General features: G+C 44.6%; 1 protein-coding gene across 3 annotated transcripts in view; it reads right to left on the minus strand.

Moving 5' to 3' along the window:
* The window catches only part of LOC126354705 (juvenile hormone esterase-like), a 294,899-nt gene that overhangs the window by 90,007 nt on the left and 186,368 nt on the right, over positions 1 to 18,524 (minus strand). The window contains exon 1 of one of the 3 annotated variants that reach the window (XM_050004528.1): positions 620 to 908. The exons of the other annotated variants lie outside the window; for them this stretch is intronic. Within the exon in view, the coding sequence (XP_049860485.1) occupies positions 620 to 844 (225 nt within the window). The 5' untranslated portion in view covers positions 845 to 908. Of the gene's footprint in view, positions 1 to 619; positions 909 to 18,524 lie in introns of those variants that run through there. 3 annotated transcript variants of the gene reach the window in all.

The raw sequence follows: 18,524 nt of genomic DNA on the forward strand, positions 1-18,524 counted from the left end.
AAGAGTTACAAGTACGTCAAAGATCATAGTGACAAAATAAAGAATACACATAAGAAAAATAGCATTGCAATACAAACATATCGATGTATCAAAGTACCTCTACATTACTGAAATCAAATCTGAATGTTGTCTCAGAAATACGTTAACTACTTTACACAAACACATTAGAATATTGCTGGTATCAAGAGGTTCAGATGAGGTGCCGTAATGGTTACGTAATTCAAGTACCATCACAACATCCTGAGACGTCACTTAATTGTCGGTTTGGCAGTCGAGGGAAGTGTGGGTGAGAAAAATTCCAAAGAGAGACCTACGCATTAATACAGTAAGAAGGTTAAAGTGATGTACTGTCTAACAGTTACTCAGAGATTAACGTGCTTGCTCAGGTTAGCCCAGCACAGACAGCTGCATCAAACCAGTTGTTGGACTTAAGCCCACAGCTATAACAACAACATGTTTGTATTTCCTTAGACACTTAAATATAATCTCAAGAATAAAGAGCAAGTAACCTATGAGTATCCCTAGACCTAGAAGACGTCGTTACGTTGAATGTAGCGCCTAATAATTTAAAACGTTGTTTGAAACGTGAATGGAACAACTAATTATACAGTAGACGTACCCTGAACCGAAGCGGTCCAACCGGCGGCCTGGCAAAGGGAATGTTGTAGAAGGCCAGGAACGGGCGGCCCTGGTAGGAGTGCTTGGCGGTGCCACGCACCGCGCCCTGGCGAGTCCGCACCACTCGCTTGCAGGATTCCGCGTCGGCGCCGGTCGCAGCCGCCAGCAGCAGCAGCAGCGCAGCGGCTACCGCCGCAGCCGACGATGGTGACTGCACTCGAATCATGGCTGTTGTGGCTCGTAGATAGCGGCGCACTTGCTTTTACGGCTGTGTTGTTTCGCTGATTGAACGCCTCGCAAGGTGCTCGACGACTCACGTGCGACAGTATCTACAAGGGTATAGATAATGTCACAGTACCGTCCCACACAGCCTTCCGCAGGAAACATACCTCTGGGCGCAGGTGTTGGCTATTCCATAATAGATAAAAACTAGTTTTAAAACATCCATGACATTCCTAGACTTAACAGCTGCCTACGATAGTGTCTGATAAGATGGACTTATCTGAAATTGAAGACAATGGTTCCATGCCTTCAACATACCATGTGATCAAAAAGTCAGTATAAATTTGAAAACTTAATAAACCACGGAATAATGTGGATAGAGAGGTAAAAATTGATACACATGCTTGGAATGACATGGGGTTTTATTATAACAAAAAAAAGTTTACAAAACGTCCGACAGATGGCGCTGGACAGCAAAACTGCTACCGTGACGGGTGAGAGGTACGCCGATATGTTACAGAATCGCATCATCCCCAGCCTGACTGATAAACACCTGCTGGAACGTGCGATATCTATGCAGGATGGCGCTCCACCCCATGTTGCTTGACGCGTGAAAGATCTCTTGCGCGCGTCGTTTGGTGATGATCGGGTGCTCAGTCGCCACATTCGTCATGCTTGGCCCCCCAGGTCCCCAGACCTCAGTCCGTGCGATTATTGGCTTTGGGTTTACTTGAAGTCGCAAGTGCATCGTGATCGACATCTCTATGGATGATGAAAGACAACATCCGACGACAATGTCTCACCATAACTCCGGACATGCTTTACAGTGCTGTTCACATTATTCCTCGACTACAGCTATTGTTGAGGTATGATGGTGGAAATATTGAACATTTCCTGTAAAGAACATCATCTTTGCTTTTTCCTACTTTGTTATGCTAATTGTCGCTATTCTGACCAGATGAAGCGTCATCTGTCTGACATTTTTATACTCCCGTATTTTTGTGGTTCTAATAAAACCCCATGACATTCCAAGCATGTATGCCAATTTGAACCTCTCTATTTACATTATTCCATCATTTATTCAGTTTTCAAATTTATTCTGACTTTTTGATCACGCGGTACATTACCACTAAAAAATATGCTCAGTAACCGCAATTTTAAAGCGGCCAGTGTAATGGACGTTGAGCCGCGGCGGGAATGGCGCCAGGGATATTTTTCGCTTAGGCACTATCGATTTCCTCTGGCAGAAGTTTGTCTTTGGAGCCTGAGCCGGCGCAGGATATATTGGGGCAGTACCTAGTGGAAAGGGAGGAGAACAACGTTGGCCCGCATCTCGTGGTCGTGCGGTAGCGTTCTCGCTTCCCACGCCCGGGTTCCCGGGTTCCATTCCCGGCGGGGTCAGGGATTTTCTCTGCCTCGTGATGGCTGGGTGTTGTGTGATGTCCTTAGGTTAGTTCGGTTTAAGTAGTTCTAAGTTCTAGGGGACTGATGACCATGGATGTTAAGTCCCATAGTGCTCAGAGCCATTTGAACAACGTTGGGCACGGCACGCGGAAGTGCGCGTATTTGCGAGACAGTGGATAGACGACAGCGAGCACGGTGTGCCTGAGTACGGGCGGCAGTTAGCGCTTGATCGTGCTGGGGTCAGCAACAGCGGACCGGCTCTGAGGCACCTTGGCAGCCTCGTGATGCTATGCATGTGCTCGCTTCCGTGACGGAACATGCGGTTATTATCGGACTAACCAACGTCTGGCGTCTTCGCCCCATCGATCCAGCAGCTGGCATCAAGTTAAGTAATTCAAGAGCTACCAACAACTAGTGAAATATAATCATGATTGCTCTTGACGCAGCAAGGATTGGCATGTGATATTTCTTGCCTCTTATTAACTGCGTGCTTCGCTCCTTAATAGTATTGTTCTTACGACAGGTGGCAAGTGTCCAAATGAAAGAAAAAAGTTGATAAGTGTACGCAGCCTTACCGAGCGATCTATATTTTGTGCCTAAAGATTGCCGTGTGGTACCTTACAGGACCACATAAGGTGCTCCATGCGATGCTTGGGTTTTGATGAGCCAGTTCCGTTTGCATTATTAGTGTACGTGCTTCTGCTTAAAGGAATGAAATTAGTTTTCCTATTCTCAATTTTATCGAAGTAGTTTTCTGTATAAGTTTGAGTATTAAGGTGAAGGAAGGTTTGTTTGGTTCCCTGTTGTCGCTTCTTATTTATGTTTCAGGGATCGGAAGCAGTGGGCAATGGAAGTGCAGATCCTCCCCTTTTAAATTACTAGCGGGCGAACGGGCGGTGGACTTCACCTGAGCTCGCGTGTGCTCTTTGGTTCCAATTTCGGCGTTCTGAAAGGGGTGGAAGTACAAACGGAGATAAGTACTTAGTCGCCTCCACCGTTCGTGGCCAAGCCGCCGCCTCACAATCTCGGGCCTCAGTTATTGTGCAAGCTGCAGTTTTTTTTTTTAACTTGTGGTGGCTCTACAAATTTGCCCGGTTAAACGTTTTAAATATTTGTCTTAAGAATTTTGAGGGATTTCTAAAACAATGTGTCTCAACTGAAACGGTTTTTTAAAATTGTGGTGCGATTCAGCCGTAGTGGCGTATATCAATTTTGATGGGGAAATAATTGGGTTATTACTGATAAAATTGTCTATAACCTTGTAAAGTGGTTTGGTAATATCTTGCCGGGGGGGGGGGGGGGGCGTTTTCTATCTGTGTGAAATTAATAATTGATTGCCTGGTTATTTGATGTAAAGTTTATTTTAAATGATTTACTTGGCCCGAGTGGCGGATTTTTTAAACATTTGCAAAGAGATTAATTCCCTTGTGGCTTCATATGACAAGCAGTTTGTAAAATTGGCCTGAGTGGCGGGTTTTTAAATGTTTTTAAGGAGATTAATTCATTTGTGGTTTTATATAACAAGCAGTTTGTGAAGTTTGCCTGAATGGCGTTTCATAAAGATATTTTCTGATTTATGATTATAAGCCTCTTAATAATTTACCTATGATGCAAATAAATATGTTGAAATGAAATGGTCACTGTATGGGTCAAGTCCTTCCACTCCTTTTATATTAAAGGTTAAGGAAATTGCAGTTCAAATAACGTACCAGATGTTAGTAAGTCATTTGAGATACACTGTGTGATCTAAAGTATCAGGACACCTGCCTGAAAATGACTTACAAGTTCGTCACGCCCTCCATCGGCAATGCTGTACGTCAGTATGGTGTTTTCCCACCCTTTGCGTTGATGACAGCTTCCACTCTCGCAGGCATACGTTCAGTCAGGTGCTGGAAGGTTTCTTGGGGAATGGCGGTCCATTCTTCACGGAGTGCTGCACTGAGGAGAGGTATCGATGTTGGTCGGTGAGGGCTGTATTCCGTTTCCAGTGAAATACTAAGAAACGACTTAAAAACAGTATTTATAAAGAAGAGACATTTAAGAACTGAATAATAAGTGGACACTAGCCGCTCAGACGAACATTAATTTTTCTCATGTATCCGTATTATAATAATATCTCTGATTTTCGAGGGCAAAGAAATATAAAGATGCACTCGAAATAAAATGATCTAAAGAGACGACAAGATGCGTTCTTTTGTTAATTTTTTAGTCGTCTTTACTTCTTCTCTTGTCTTGGTTGCGTATAGACAGACATCTTGCGACTGTTGGCAAATGTAAGCATATTTTTACTAATTAAGCATATAATATGATTTAATATTATTGTTCACTTTTAATTTGTAAGAGGTGATCCCGATTTCATGTCCTCCGGGGAGAGGGGGGGGGGGGGGGGGTACCCTGTGCCCTTACTAGTCATTTCAAATCCTCTTACACTTGCAAACAGAGCGAGGGAAAAGCGACCGTCTCTACGCTTCCGTAAGAGCCCTAATTTCTAGTTCGTCGAAATCCTTAGGCGAAATCTATTTTGGCGGCAGTTGAATTGCTCTACAGTCAGCTTCAAACACCGGTTTTTAAAATTTTCTCAATAGCGCTCCTTAAAAAGAACGTTGCCTCCTCTCCATTAATTCCCAACTCAGTTCCTGAAGCATAACCGTAATACATGCATGGTTTTTGAAACTACTGGTAACAAATCAATCAGCCTGCCTGTGAATTGCTTCAATATCTTCCTTTAATCCAAACTAGAGCTTATCATACACACTCTAACAGTACTCAAGAACAGATCGTACTAGCGCCACAAATGAGGTCCCCTTTTCCAGATGAACCTCGCATCCCAAACATTCGCCTAGTAAACTGATTCTTCCCTACCAGATCCGCACTTCCTCATTCCCTTACGTATCACTTTGCAGCATTACCCACAGATATTTAAACGAAATTACTGTGTCAAGCAGGACATTACTAATGTTGTATCCGATCACAGCAGGTTTACTTTTCCTACTCATCCTCATTGACTTAAATTTTTTCTACATTTAGAGCCACTTACCATTGATCACACCAACCAGTAATTTTGTCTAAGTCATTTTGTATCCTCCTACAGTTACACAACTTCGAAGCCTTCTAGGACAGCACAGCATCATCAGCAAACAACCGCAGGTCGCCACCCTGTTCGGAAGATCATTTATGTATCACACTTCCCTGGCGCACTCCTGATGATATGCTAGACAGGATCTTAATCTGTAAGGAACATCTTCAAATTATTTTTTTTTTTATTTTTTTTTTTTTTTTTTTTTTTTTTTACATCAGTCTTCTGACTGGTTGATGCGGCTCGCCACGAATTCCTCTCGTGTGCCAACCTCTTCATCTCAGAATAGCACTTGCACCTACGTCCTTAATTATTTGCTGGATGTGTTCCATCCGTCTTCCTCTACAGTTTTTGCCCTCTTCAGCTCCCTCTAGTACCATGGAAGTGATTCCCTTATGTCGGAACGGATGTACTAGTCCTATCACCCTGTCCCTTCTTCTTGTCAGTATTTTCCACATATTTCTTTCTTTTCCGATTCTGCGCAGAACCTCATTCCTTACCTTATCGGAACACGTAATTTTTAATATTCTCAAATGCTACGATTCTCTTCTCTTCGGTTTTCCCACAGTCCATGTTTCAGTACCATATGATAATGTTATCCAAATGCACATTCTCAGAAATTTCTCCCCCAAATTAAGGCCTATGTTTGATATTAGTCGACTTCTCTTGACTAGGAATTCCCTTTTTGCCAGGTCTAGTCTGCTTTTGGTGTGCTCCATGCTCCGTTCGTCATTGGTTATTTTGCAGCCTAGGTAGTGCAATTCATTAACTTCATTTACTTCGTGACCGTCAACCCTGATGTTAAGTTCTCGGTGTTCTCATTTCTGCTACTTCTCATTACTTTCGTCTTTCTTCGATTTACTGTAAATCTATACTCTGTAGTTATTAGACTGTTCATTTCATTCAGCAGATCACGTAATTCTTTTTCACTTTCACTCAGGATAGCAATGTTATCAGCGAATCGTATGATTGGTATCATCTCACTTTGAATTTTTATTAGGGATAAAGTAGAGGGAGGGACGGGAAATGAACAATACGTGCAAGAGCCAGGAGAGAATAACAGGAATGGGCGACCAAAAACGAAGTGCTCGGATTAAAAAGGGTGTAAGATAGGGATGCAGTCTTTCGCCCCTACTGTTAAATCTGTACGTCGAGAAAGCAATGATGGAAATAAAAGTAAGGTGCAGGAGTACTTTTTCCATATCGACAAATCCTATGAAAGTGTCTTGATTTTTCTTTACTGTTACTTTCATTATAGACGGCAACGTCAGAATTACCTCTCCGATGCCTTTACCTTTGCTGAAGCTGAACTGTTCATCTAACACACCCTCAATTATCTTTTCCATTCGTCAGTATATTATTATTGTTAGCAACTTGGATGGATGAGCTGTTAAGCTGATTCTGCGATAAATCCCGCACTTGTCAGCTCTTGCAGCCTTCAGAATAGTGTGGACGATATTTTTCCGAACGTCGAATGGTATGTCGCCCCCTACACACCAAAGTGGATAGTCGATTTGTTGCCACTTCCCCCAGTGATTTCAAAAATTCTGATAGAACATTATCCATCCCTTCTGCCTTCATAAGTCATCCAAAGCTCTCTTAAATTCGATTCTAATACTTGATCTCGTATCTCTTTTAAATCGACTCCTGCTTCCCATTCTACACCAGAAAAATCTTATCCCTCATAGCGGCCTTAAGTGTATGTTTTCCATTTATCCGCTGTCTCCTCTGCATTTAACAGTGTAATTCCCGTTACACTCGTAATGCTACCGCGATTGCTTTTATCACCACTGCTTTCAGTTTCACCGAAGGTTGTTTGGACATTTTTATATGCTGATTCAGTCCTTCCGTCAATCATTTCTTTTTCGGATTCTTCATATTTTCCATGCAGCCATTCCGTCTTAGCTTTCCTGCACTTCCTATTCATTTCATTCTTCAACGACTGTTATTTCAGTATTCCCTAACTTCCCTGAACACTTTTGCACTTCCTTCTTTCACCGATCAACTGAAGTATTTTTTCCCTTACCCATGGTTTCTTCCCAGTGACCTTCTTTGTACCTGTCTTTTTCCTTCCAACTTCTGTGACTTCAGCGACTGCACTTTTTAGAGATGTTCATTCCTCTTCTACTGTACTGCCTACTGAGCTATACCTTACTACAATATCTATAGCCTTAGAAAACTTCAAGTGTGTCCCGTCATCCCTTACAACTTCCGTACCCCACCTATTTGCTTATCGATCCGACTAATCTCTTAAATTTCAGGCTACTCTTCATAACTGCTACATTGCGCTCTGTGTCTACGTCTCCTCCTGGGTACGTCTTACATTCCAGTATATGATTTCGGAATCTCTGTCTGACCATGATGTTGTGGTCTTCAGTCCTGAGACTGGTTTGATGCAGCTCTCCATGCTACTCTATCCTGTGCAAGGTGCTTCATCTCCCAGTACCTACTGCAGGCTACATCCTTCTGAATCTGCGTAGTGTATTCATCTCTTGGTCTCCCTCTACGATTTTTACCCTCCACGCTGCCCTCCAATACTAAATTGGTGATCCCTTGATGCGTCAGAACATGTCCTACCAATCGAACCCCTCTTCTAGTCAAGTTGTGCCACAAACTCCTCTTCTCCCCAATTCTATACAACACCTCCTCATTAGTTATGTGATCTACCCATATAATCTTCAGCATTCTTCTGTAGCACCACATATCAAAAGCTTCTACTCTCTTCTTGTCCGAACTATTTATCGTCCATATTTCACTTCCATACATGGCTACATTCCATACAAATACTCTCAGAAACGACTTCCTAACACTAAAATCTGTACTCGATGTTAACAAATTTATCTTCTTCAGAAACGATTTCCTTGTCATTGCCAGTCTACATTTTATATCCTCTCTACTTCGACCGTCATCAGTTATCTTGCTCCACAAATATCAAAACTTCTTTACTACTTTAAGCGTCTCATTTCCTAATCTAATTCCCTCAGCATCACCCGACTTAATTCGACTACATTCCATTATCCTCGTTTTGCTTTGTTAATGTTCATCTTATATCCTCCTTTCAAGGCACTGTCCATTCCGTTCAACTGCTCTTCCAAGTCCTTTGCTGTCTCTGACAGAATTACAATGTCATCGGCGAACCTTGAAGTTTTTATTTCTTCTCAATGGATTTTAATACCTACTCCGAATTTCTCTTTTGTTCCCTTTATTTTTTGCTCAATATACAGATTGAATAACATCGGGGGGAGGCTACAACACTGTCTCACTCCCTTCCCAACCACTGATTCCCTTTCATGTCCCACGACTCTTATAACTGCCATCTGCTTTCTGTACAAATTGTAAATAGGCTTTCGCTCCCTGTACTTTGCCCCTGACACCGTCAGAATTTGAAAGAGAGTACTCCAGTCAACATTGTCAAAAGCTTCCTCTAAGTCTACAAATGCTAGAAACGTAGGTTTGCCTTTTCTTAATCTAGCTTCTAAGATAAGTCGTAGGGTTAGCATTGACCCATGTGTTTCAATGTTTCTACGGAATCCAAACTGATCTTCCCCGAGGTCGGCTTCTACTAGTTTTCTCATTCGTCTGTAAAGAATTTGCGTTAGTATTTTGCAGCCGTGAGTAATTAAAATGATAGTTCTGTTATTTTCACATCTGTCAACATCTGCTTTCTTTGGGATTGGAATTATCATATTCTTCTTGAAGTCTGAGGGTATTTCGCCTGTCTCATACATTTTCCTCACCAGATGGTAGAGTTTTGTCAGATCTGGCTCTCCCAAGGCTGTCAGTACTTCTAATGGAATGTTGTCTACTCCCGGTGCCTTGTTTCGGCTTAGGTCTTTCAGTGCTCTGTCAAACTCTTCACTCAGTATCGTATCTTCCATTTCATCTACATCTATACTCCTGGAAATGGAAAAAAGAACAAATTGACACCGGTGTGTCAGACCCACCATACTTGCTCCGGACACTGCGAGAGGGCTGTACAAGCAATGATCACACGCACGGCATAGCGGACACACCAGGAACCGCGGTGTTGGCCGTCGAATGGCGCTAGCTGCGCAGCATTTGTGCACCGCCGCCGTCAGTGTCAGCCAGTTTGCCGTGGCATACGGAGCTCCATCGCAGTCTTTAACACTGGTAGCATGCCGCGACAGCGTGGACGTGAACCGTATGTGCAGCTGATGGACTTTGAGCGAGGGCGTATAGTGGGCATGCTGGAGGCCGGGTGGACGTACCGCCGAATTGCTCAACACGTGGGGCGTGAGGTCTCTCTCCACAGTACATCGATGTTGTCGCCAGTGGTCGGCGGAAGGTGCACGTGCCCGTCGACCTGGGACCGGACCGCAGCGACGCACGGATGCACGCCAAGACCGTAGGATCCTACGCAGTGCCGTAGGGGACCGCACCGCCACTTCCCAGCAAATTAGGGACACTGTTGCTCCTGGGGTATCGGCGAGGACCATTCGCAACCGTCTCCATGAAGCTGGGCTACGGTCCCGCACTCCGTTAGGCCGTCTTCCGCTCACGCCCCAACATCGTGCAGCCCGCCTTCAGTGGTGTCGCGACAGGCGTGAATGGAGGGACGAATGGAGACGTGTCGTCTTCAGCGATGAGAGTCGCTTCTGCCTTGGTGCCAATGATGGTCGTATGCGTGTTTGGCGCCGTGCAGGTGAGCGCCACAATCAGGACTGCATACGACCGAGGCACACAGGGCCAACACCCGGCATCATGGTGTGGGGTCGATGTCCTACACTGGCCGTACACCTCTGGTGATCGTCGAGGGCACACTGAACAGTGCATGGTACATCCAAACCGTCATCGAACCCATCGTTCTACCATTCCTAGACCGGCAAGGGAACTTGCTGTTTCAGCAGGACAATGCACGTCCGCATGTATCCCGTGCCACCCAACGTGCTCTAGAAGGTGTAAGTCAACTACCCTGGCCAGCAAGATCTCCGGATCTGCCCCCCATTGAGCATGTTTGGGACTGGATGAAGCGTCGTCTCACGCGGTCTGCACGTCCAGCACGAACGCTGATCCAACTGAGGTGCCAGGTGGAAATGCCATGGCAAGCCGTTCCACAGGACTACATCCAGCATCTCTACGATCGTCTCCATGGGAGAATAGCAGGCTGCATTGCTGAGAAAGGTGGATATACACTGTACTAGTGCCGACATTGTGCATGCTCTGTTGCCTGTGTCTATGTGCCTGTGGTTCTGTCAGTGTGATCATGTGATGTATCTGACCCCAGGAATGTGTCAATAAAGTTTCCCCTTCCTGGGACAATGAATTCACGGTGTTCTTATTTCAATTTCCAGGAGTGTACATCCTCTTCCATTTCCATACTATTGCCCTCAAGTTCCTCGCCCTTGTATAGACCTTCTATATACTCCTTCTTTGCTTAGAAATGGGTTTCCATCTGCGCTCTTGATATTCATATAAGTGGTTCTCATTTCTCCAAAGGTCTCTTTAATTTTCCTGTAGGCAGTATCTATCTTACCCCTTGTAATACAAGCCACTACATCCTTACATTTGCCCTCTAGCCATGATGCCTGCTTAGCCATTTTGCACTTCCTGTCGATCACATTTTTGAGTCTCACATCTACTTGGCATATGAACTTGTAATACTGTAGTGGGTGTGGGCTTCGTATCTATCTTGGCCACAATGCGTTCACTATGCTGTTTGTAGTAGCTTACCCGCATTCCTATTTTTTTTATTCATTATTAAACCTACTCCTACCATGATGTAATCTAACTGAAATCTTCCCATATCACCCGGCTTTTTCCAAGTATACCTCCTCTTCTTGTGATTCTTTAAGAGAGTATCCACAATTACTAGCTGAAATTTATTACAGAACTCAATTAGTCTTTCTCCTCTCCTATTGCCTGTCTCAAGCCCATATTCTCCTGTAACTTTTTGTTCTACTCTATCGCCTATAGCTGTATTTCAGTACCTCATGTCAGATTTTCATCTCCCTTTTCGTATTGGAATACCCTTTTAATATCCTCATATACTTTCCTTATCTCTTCACCTTTAGCTTGCGACTTCGACTTGTATACCTGGACTACCGTTGTCTGTTTCGGTTTCCTGTCGATTCTAATGTGAAAACCCTATCACTGAACGGTTCCCATTAACACCTTCTCTCCCCTACCTTCCTATTCATAACGAATCCTACACCCGTTAAACATTTTCTGCTACTTGCAGAATGCAGTTAAATATAATCTGCAGGTGCTATTTTTAACGATTTTAAATGACGAGTACCAGAGCAGAAGTACCTTTAAAAACGCGTTTATTACTGCAAAATACTTACTGGTGATGATGGTCCAGCAGTTAAATAAAATATAAGTTGATAACTGGGAGACAATAGATTCCTATTTCACATAATTACATCATGCTCATAAATTAAGGATAATGCTGATACATGGTGAACAACGCTGTGGTGGGCGGTTTTCAGGTTTAGATCACCTCGGGGTATGACCGTGCGGTGCATTTGACCTGCGGTCGTCGCACGGTGGTGCTGGCAGCAGTCAACATATGCAGAGGTATGTTGGTGCATGTCAGAGTACGGTGCACCGAGTAAGTGGCCAGCCGTTTTCAGGCGTGCTAATGGTGACTGTGTGTTAAAAATGGCTCAAAGATCACATATTGATGACTTTGTGAGTAGTACAATACTAGGGCTGCTGGAGGCTTTTCGAACACAGCAGGTCATAGCACGGGCCCTCCGTGTGCCATAAAGTGTGATCTCAGGATTATGGCAACGATTCCAGCAGACAGGAAACGTGTCCAGGCGCTACAGTACGGGACATCCACAGTGTACAACACCACAAGAAGACCTGTATGTCACCATCAGTGCCTGCAGACGGCCACGGAGTACTGCAGATAGCCTCGCTTGGGACATTACCGCAGCCACTGGAACAGCTGTCTCCAGACACACAGTCTACAGACGACTGAACAGACATGGTTTACTCACCCGGAGACCTGCAAGGTGCACTCCACTGACCTCTAGTCACAGGAGAGCTCGTAAAGCCTGGCGTAAGGAACACATTACATGATCACTGGAACAGTGGTCCCAGGTTATGTTCACGGACGAGACCAGGTATAGTCTGAACAGTAATTCTCGCCGGGTTTTCATCGGGCGTGAACCAGGAATCAGATACAAACCGCTTAATGTTCTTGAAAGGGACCTGTATGGAGGTCGTGGTTTTATGGTGTAGGGTGGGATTATGATTGGTGCACGAACACTCCTGCATGTCTTTGACAGAGGAACCGTAACATGTCAGATTTATCGGGACGTCATTTTGCACCAGTATGTCCATCTTTTCATGGGTGCAGTGGGTCCCACCTTCCTCCTGACGGATGATAATGCGCGGCCCCATCGAGCTGCCATCGTATAGTAGTACCTTGAAACAGAAGATACCAGGCGAATGGAGTGGCCTGCCGGTTCTCCAGACTCAACCCCCATCGAGCGCGTCTGGGATGCTCTCGGTCGACAAATCGCTGCAAGTCTTCACAAATGGTTCAAATGGCTCTGACCACTATGGGACTTAACTGCTGAGGTCATCAGTCCCCTAGAACTTACAACTACTTAAACCTATCTAACCTAAGGACATCACACACATCCATGCCCGAGGCAGGATTCGAACCTGCGACCGTAGCATTGGCGAGGATCCGGACTGAGCGCCTAAAACAGCTAGACCACAGCGGCCGGCATGTCTTCACACCCCGGCCACTTCAGGAGCTCTGACAGGCACTGGTGCAAGAATGGGAGGCTATACCCCAGCATCTGCTCGGCCACTGTTTCGGAGTACACCAACCCATTGTGCGGCCTGTGTACATGTGCATCGTGATAATTTCCAATACTGATGTCGGGGTACATGCACAGGAAACAGTGGCATTTTGTAGCACATGTGTTTCGGGACAGTTTTCTCAACTTATCACCAATACCGTGGCCTTACAGAATTGTGTCGGGTGTGTTCCCAATGTGCCTATGCTATTAGCGCCAGTTATGTGTAGCGCCACATTGTGTGGCACCACATCCTGCAATTATCCTTAATTTATGAGCATCAGTGTAGTTATGAACAACAACATCGCTCGCGAGATATTCACTTCTAAACGCAAACTAGTCTTCACTGCAGAAGCCACGGAAATCTCACAAGTGCACAAGTCGGCACTACGAAATACACTCCTGGAAATTGAAATAAGAACACCGTGAATTCATTGTCCCAGGAAGGGGAAACTTTATTGACACATTACTGGGGTCAGATACATCACATGATCACACTGACAGAACCACAGGCCCATAGACAAAGGCAACAGAGCATGCACAATGTCGGCACTAGTACAGTGTATATCCACCTTTCGCGGCAATGCAGCCTGCTATTCTCCCATGGAGACGATCGTAGAGATGCTGGATGTAGTCCTGTGGAACGGCTTGCCATGCCATTTCCACCTGGCGCCTCAGCTGGACCAGCGTTCGTGCTGGACGTGCAGACCGCGTGAAACGACGCTTCATCCAGTCCCAAACATACTCAATGGGGGGCAGATCCGGAGATCTTGCTGGCCAGGGTAGTTGACTTACACCTTCTAGAGCACGTTGGGTGGCACGGGATACATGCGGACGTGCATTGTCCTGCTGAAACAGCAAGTTCCCTTACCGGTCTAGGAATGGTAGAACGATGGGTTCGATGACGGTTTGGATGTACCGTGCACTATTCAGTGTCCCCTCGACGATCACCAGAGGTGTACGGCCAGTGTAGGAGATCGCTCCTCACACCATGATGCCGGGTGTTGGCCCTGTGTGCCTCGGTCGTATGCAGTCCTGATTGTGGCGCTCACCTGCACGGCGCCAAACACGCATACGACCATCATTGGCACCAAGGCAGAAGCGACTCTCATCGCTGAAGACGACACGTCTCCATTCGTCCCTCCATTCACGCCTGTCGCGACACCACTGGAGGCGGGCTGCACGATGTTGGGGCGTGAGCGGAAGACGGCCTAACAGTGTGCGGGACCGTAGCCCAGCTTCATGGAGACGGTTGCGAATGGTCCTTGCCGATACCCCAGGAGCAACAGTGTCCCTAATTTGCTGGGAAGTGGCGATGCGGTCCCCTACGGCACTGCGTAGGATCCTACGGTCTTGGCGTGCATCCGTGCGTCGCTGCGGTCCGGTCCCAGGTCGACGGTCACGTGCACCTTCCGCCGACCACTGGCGACAACATCGATGTACTGTGGAGACCTCACGCCCCACGTGTTGAGCAATTCGGCGGTACGTCCACCCGGCCTCCCGGGTGCCCACTATACGCCCTCGCTCAAAGTCCGTCAACTGCACATACGGTTTACGTCCACGCTGTCGCGGCATGCTACCAGTGTTAAAGACTGCGATGGAGCTCCGTATGCCACGGCAAACTGGCTGACACTGACGGCGGCGGTGCACAAATGCTGCGCAGCTAGCGCCATTCGACGGCCAACACCGCGGTTCCTGGTGTGTCCGCTGTGCCGTGCTTGTGATCATTGCTTGTACAGCCCTCTCGCAGTGTCCGGAGCAAGTATGGTGGGTCTGACACACCGGTGTCAATGTGTTCTTTTTTCCATTTCCAGGAGTGTATTTCTATCTCCCGCGACCACGCGCAAACTGCTCAACACTCTCCAAGTATCTCGCGCCTGTTCGTCGTGCCTTCCCGTTCAGCACTCCCCTGTGCCCTGTGCGACCCGATGCTCCTCCCCCACTTCCATACAGTCTCTCCATTGACTTCGGTAGTCGCCTACCGTAGTAACGAGCGCTGTGAGTGACTAGATCGCTCCCGCCATGTCTCCAAGCCAACGCACACTCACAAACCTATTGAAACACATACGATATACTGGATTTACATTTAAATAACTTGAAATTAAATAAATATTCCTACAGCTGGGCCATAAACACGCTCTAACACACAATATTAAATACATAAACAAACCAAAATCACATATATCAGAGAAACAGAAATAAAAGTAGGCCAGTATCTTAATGTCCCTGTGCTTTCTAAAACACAGTAAATATTTGACCAATTTCTTCATGAATAGTATATATTGGATATAAACAAAGATATAGACGAATAAATATATTTATAATCATGCTGCTACCGTTTTCTCATGTAACTGTGGAGTACTTATGGCCTGACGTGATCAATAGTAATCGGCCAATTTGACCTCAATAGCTTATGTACTTGTAATTCATACCAATTTAGGTTTACACTAATATCTTTCTAAAGACATGTCGATCGATAAAATCCGATGAACCGTTCAGATTTTGGAAATTCGTTGCCGGGTGTTACCTGTATAATTTACTGTCAGATACTAAACTTTAAACTAATAAACATATTCAAAATCTGATTACACCGTCAGATTCGTCGTGCAAATAATGGTAATTTCTACATGAGCTGTGAAATGTCTGCCATTATGGTTTCAAAAAGTCCGTCAGCTTTGGCACTCCCGGCATACAAATCTCCTTTACCGACACAAAGCATAGTCCTTGACACAGTGTCAACATGGAATTCCCAGACACGCGGTCAGCCTGGACCACGCGCTGGGGCTACCCCTGTTGCTCCAGCTAATGATTGGCACCATGTGGTTGCTGACGGGCCCCGTCTTGCGTAGCGACCTGTGTGGCCACGCCATCTCCGAACTTCGAATATTTTCAGGGCGCCACAACTCGCCTGTTACGTCACATACTGCTGACAGTAACCTGTAGTCATCTGATCAGAAATCCTTTTCTTTCCGTTTCACTTCACTGAGCCCTTCCGTATTTAGAATGAGCCTCTGTGTTTTCCTTTTCAGATTTTCTAGGTTCCCTACCACGTTCAAGCTTCTGACGTTTCACACTCCTACTCGTAGAACGTTATTATTTCGTTGCTTATTCATTCTTTTTCTCATGGTCACCTCATCTCACCCTTGGTTGTCCCCTTGTGGAGATCCGAATGGGGGACTATTCCGGAATCTTTTGCCAATGGTGAGATCATCAAGACACTTTTCAGTTATAGGCCACATGTCCTGTAGATGCACATTATGTGTCTTTAATGCAGTGGTTTCCATTGCCTTCCACATACTCATGCCGTTGATCATTGCTGATTCATCCACCTTTAAGGGCAGTTTTCCACTCCAAGGTCAAGAGAGTGCATTAAACCACTGTCCGCTCCTCCGCCCTCGTTGACAAGACCGTCTGCAGAATAAAGGTAACTCTTACGCCGGAAGTCTTCAGCCACCAACCCTGATCATTATTCGAAATTTAAGCAGTAGTGGGTTTCGAAAACGGGACAGATGACGTTTTCATTAATAATCAGAAATTTAAGCAGTGGTAGGTTTCGAAAACGGGACAGAGGACGTTTTCATTAATAATCACAGACGCTTCCATTAGATCATTTTCTTTATCGTATCAAGTTGTTTCAGTTGTCATCACAGAGTAGAAAAGAATGTCACGTATTACAAAGCTTTCAGTAGTGCTGTAACAACAACGACGCTGTACTATTGTTCATAAAAATAATTTTTTTCTTCTGATTTTTCGATAAACTTGTGTAATTGATGTTCTGATTTCATTTCTTTTTTGTTTCATGTCATTAGGTTAAGAAAAGTGTAAACAAATTTCAATTTTAATATTATTGTTTATGTAAAATGTCAAGTAATATTGTGATAGAATTGCAATGTAACAAATGTTGAGACTGTAGTAAGATGTTTAAAATTGTAATTGTGCGTCTGGTCCATACGTAGGCAATGTGTTAGGATATGTAGAATACAAAACCACGGGTGAATACCCGGCCTGTGAGGGAGTAAAAGGTGTATGTCAGGCGAGCGCGGGAATATGCGCACGGGCAATGCACGGCACAACGGGCTCAGCAGCAGTTAGTTGGAGTCTGGCACTGGTCTCAGCAACACCTTCTGGAGCGAGGAGGCTCTCCTGGAAGACGTAGCTTCATTGAGCCTCGGGTATCCCGTTCCAACGCCCACACAGCATGGCAAAAGTCCATAGGCACTAAATGGAAAAGTATTGCGACACAAAGAAGAATTAAAGTGCCGATACGTCAAGAGCCATAGCTGTGGTTGTATGTGTGCTCTGTGCCTCGCCATCTCGCCGCCCGCCAACCTCCGAATCGATACAAACAGGTTGAAACTTTTAATTCGTATGGACCATAGAGTGAACTGTTCAATAATAACCTAAATTTTACCAGAACTTCCCCATCATTTAATTATCCTCACAAGTAACCTAGACAGGATCCTTTCCAAATCTTGTGCAATCTGAGTGTCCCGAAATGAAAATTTAAATTTTGTGTTAATAATAATTACTTGCAGACCTAGCTATGTTAGAATGGTGTTTAAAGAAATGATTTTTAATGAACCAGTAAATGAATGACGAAGGTCTAACAAAGTTGAAAGATAAATTTAATATTGATATAGTAATGAAGTTTAACTATTTCGAGACAAAGATATTTAAATGAGCAGTAAATAAGATGAAAAGAGTAATAACTTATATACTGAAAATCTTGAACGCATAATAAATTAAGTAATCAATTTTTTTTAATACAGTGATCATAAGTTTCAGGCCCCCCCCTTTTTTATTCATATGAATTCTGAAGTGTTCTAAATTGGTTTGACCAGCAAAAGGTAAAGTCAATATAAACGTCAAAATTTATCAGTGTTTTATCTTTATCAAAAGTGACATTTAGTGTGTGTCACGAAAGTGCTATTTCTAGGGTAACCTATGCCCGATTTTAATCAGATTAATAGACAGTATAAAGTTTTGTAGTATACATTGTAGTGTAGTGTTATGTATTCAAGGATTTTTCCATATCACTACAGAACGTGAAACTATCAGTTCAATAGTTTTTCTGGTTCTAAAATTCTACTACATTATGCAATGTTACTGCGTGTTGTTTTGGATGAATATACACCAACTTGTACTGGGAAGAAACTCAGTTAATGCCTAATTAGGCTGGCGACCGTATTATTATTAAATTGGTAACATCTTCAGTGTTGCTTTTGGTCCATACTGACGTGTAATTGCATTTCGAACTTACTTGACCGATCATTGCTATTACATAGTGGGTGTAAGTCTGATTTGCCACCATTCAAGTACACGCGGTCGATATCTATACGAAAGTCCTTTCTCATAAGTTGAAGCCCGTTCACTTACCATAGTACAGGCTTTAAGGAGTATTGTGTGCCCCACGCGCACGTTACAGT

The sequence above is a fragment of the Schistocerca gregaria genome, chromosome 3 (genome assembly GCF_023897955.1).
Source record: "Schistocerca gregaria isolate iqSchGreg1 chromosome 3, iqSchGreg1.2, whole genome shotgun sequence".
NCBI classification, from domain to species: Eukaryota; Metazoa; Arthropoda; class Insecta; order Orthoptera; family Acrididae; genus Schistocerca; species Schistocerca gregaria.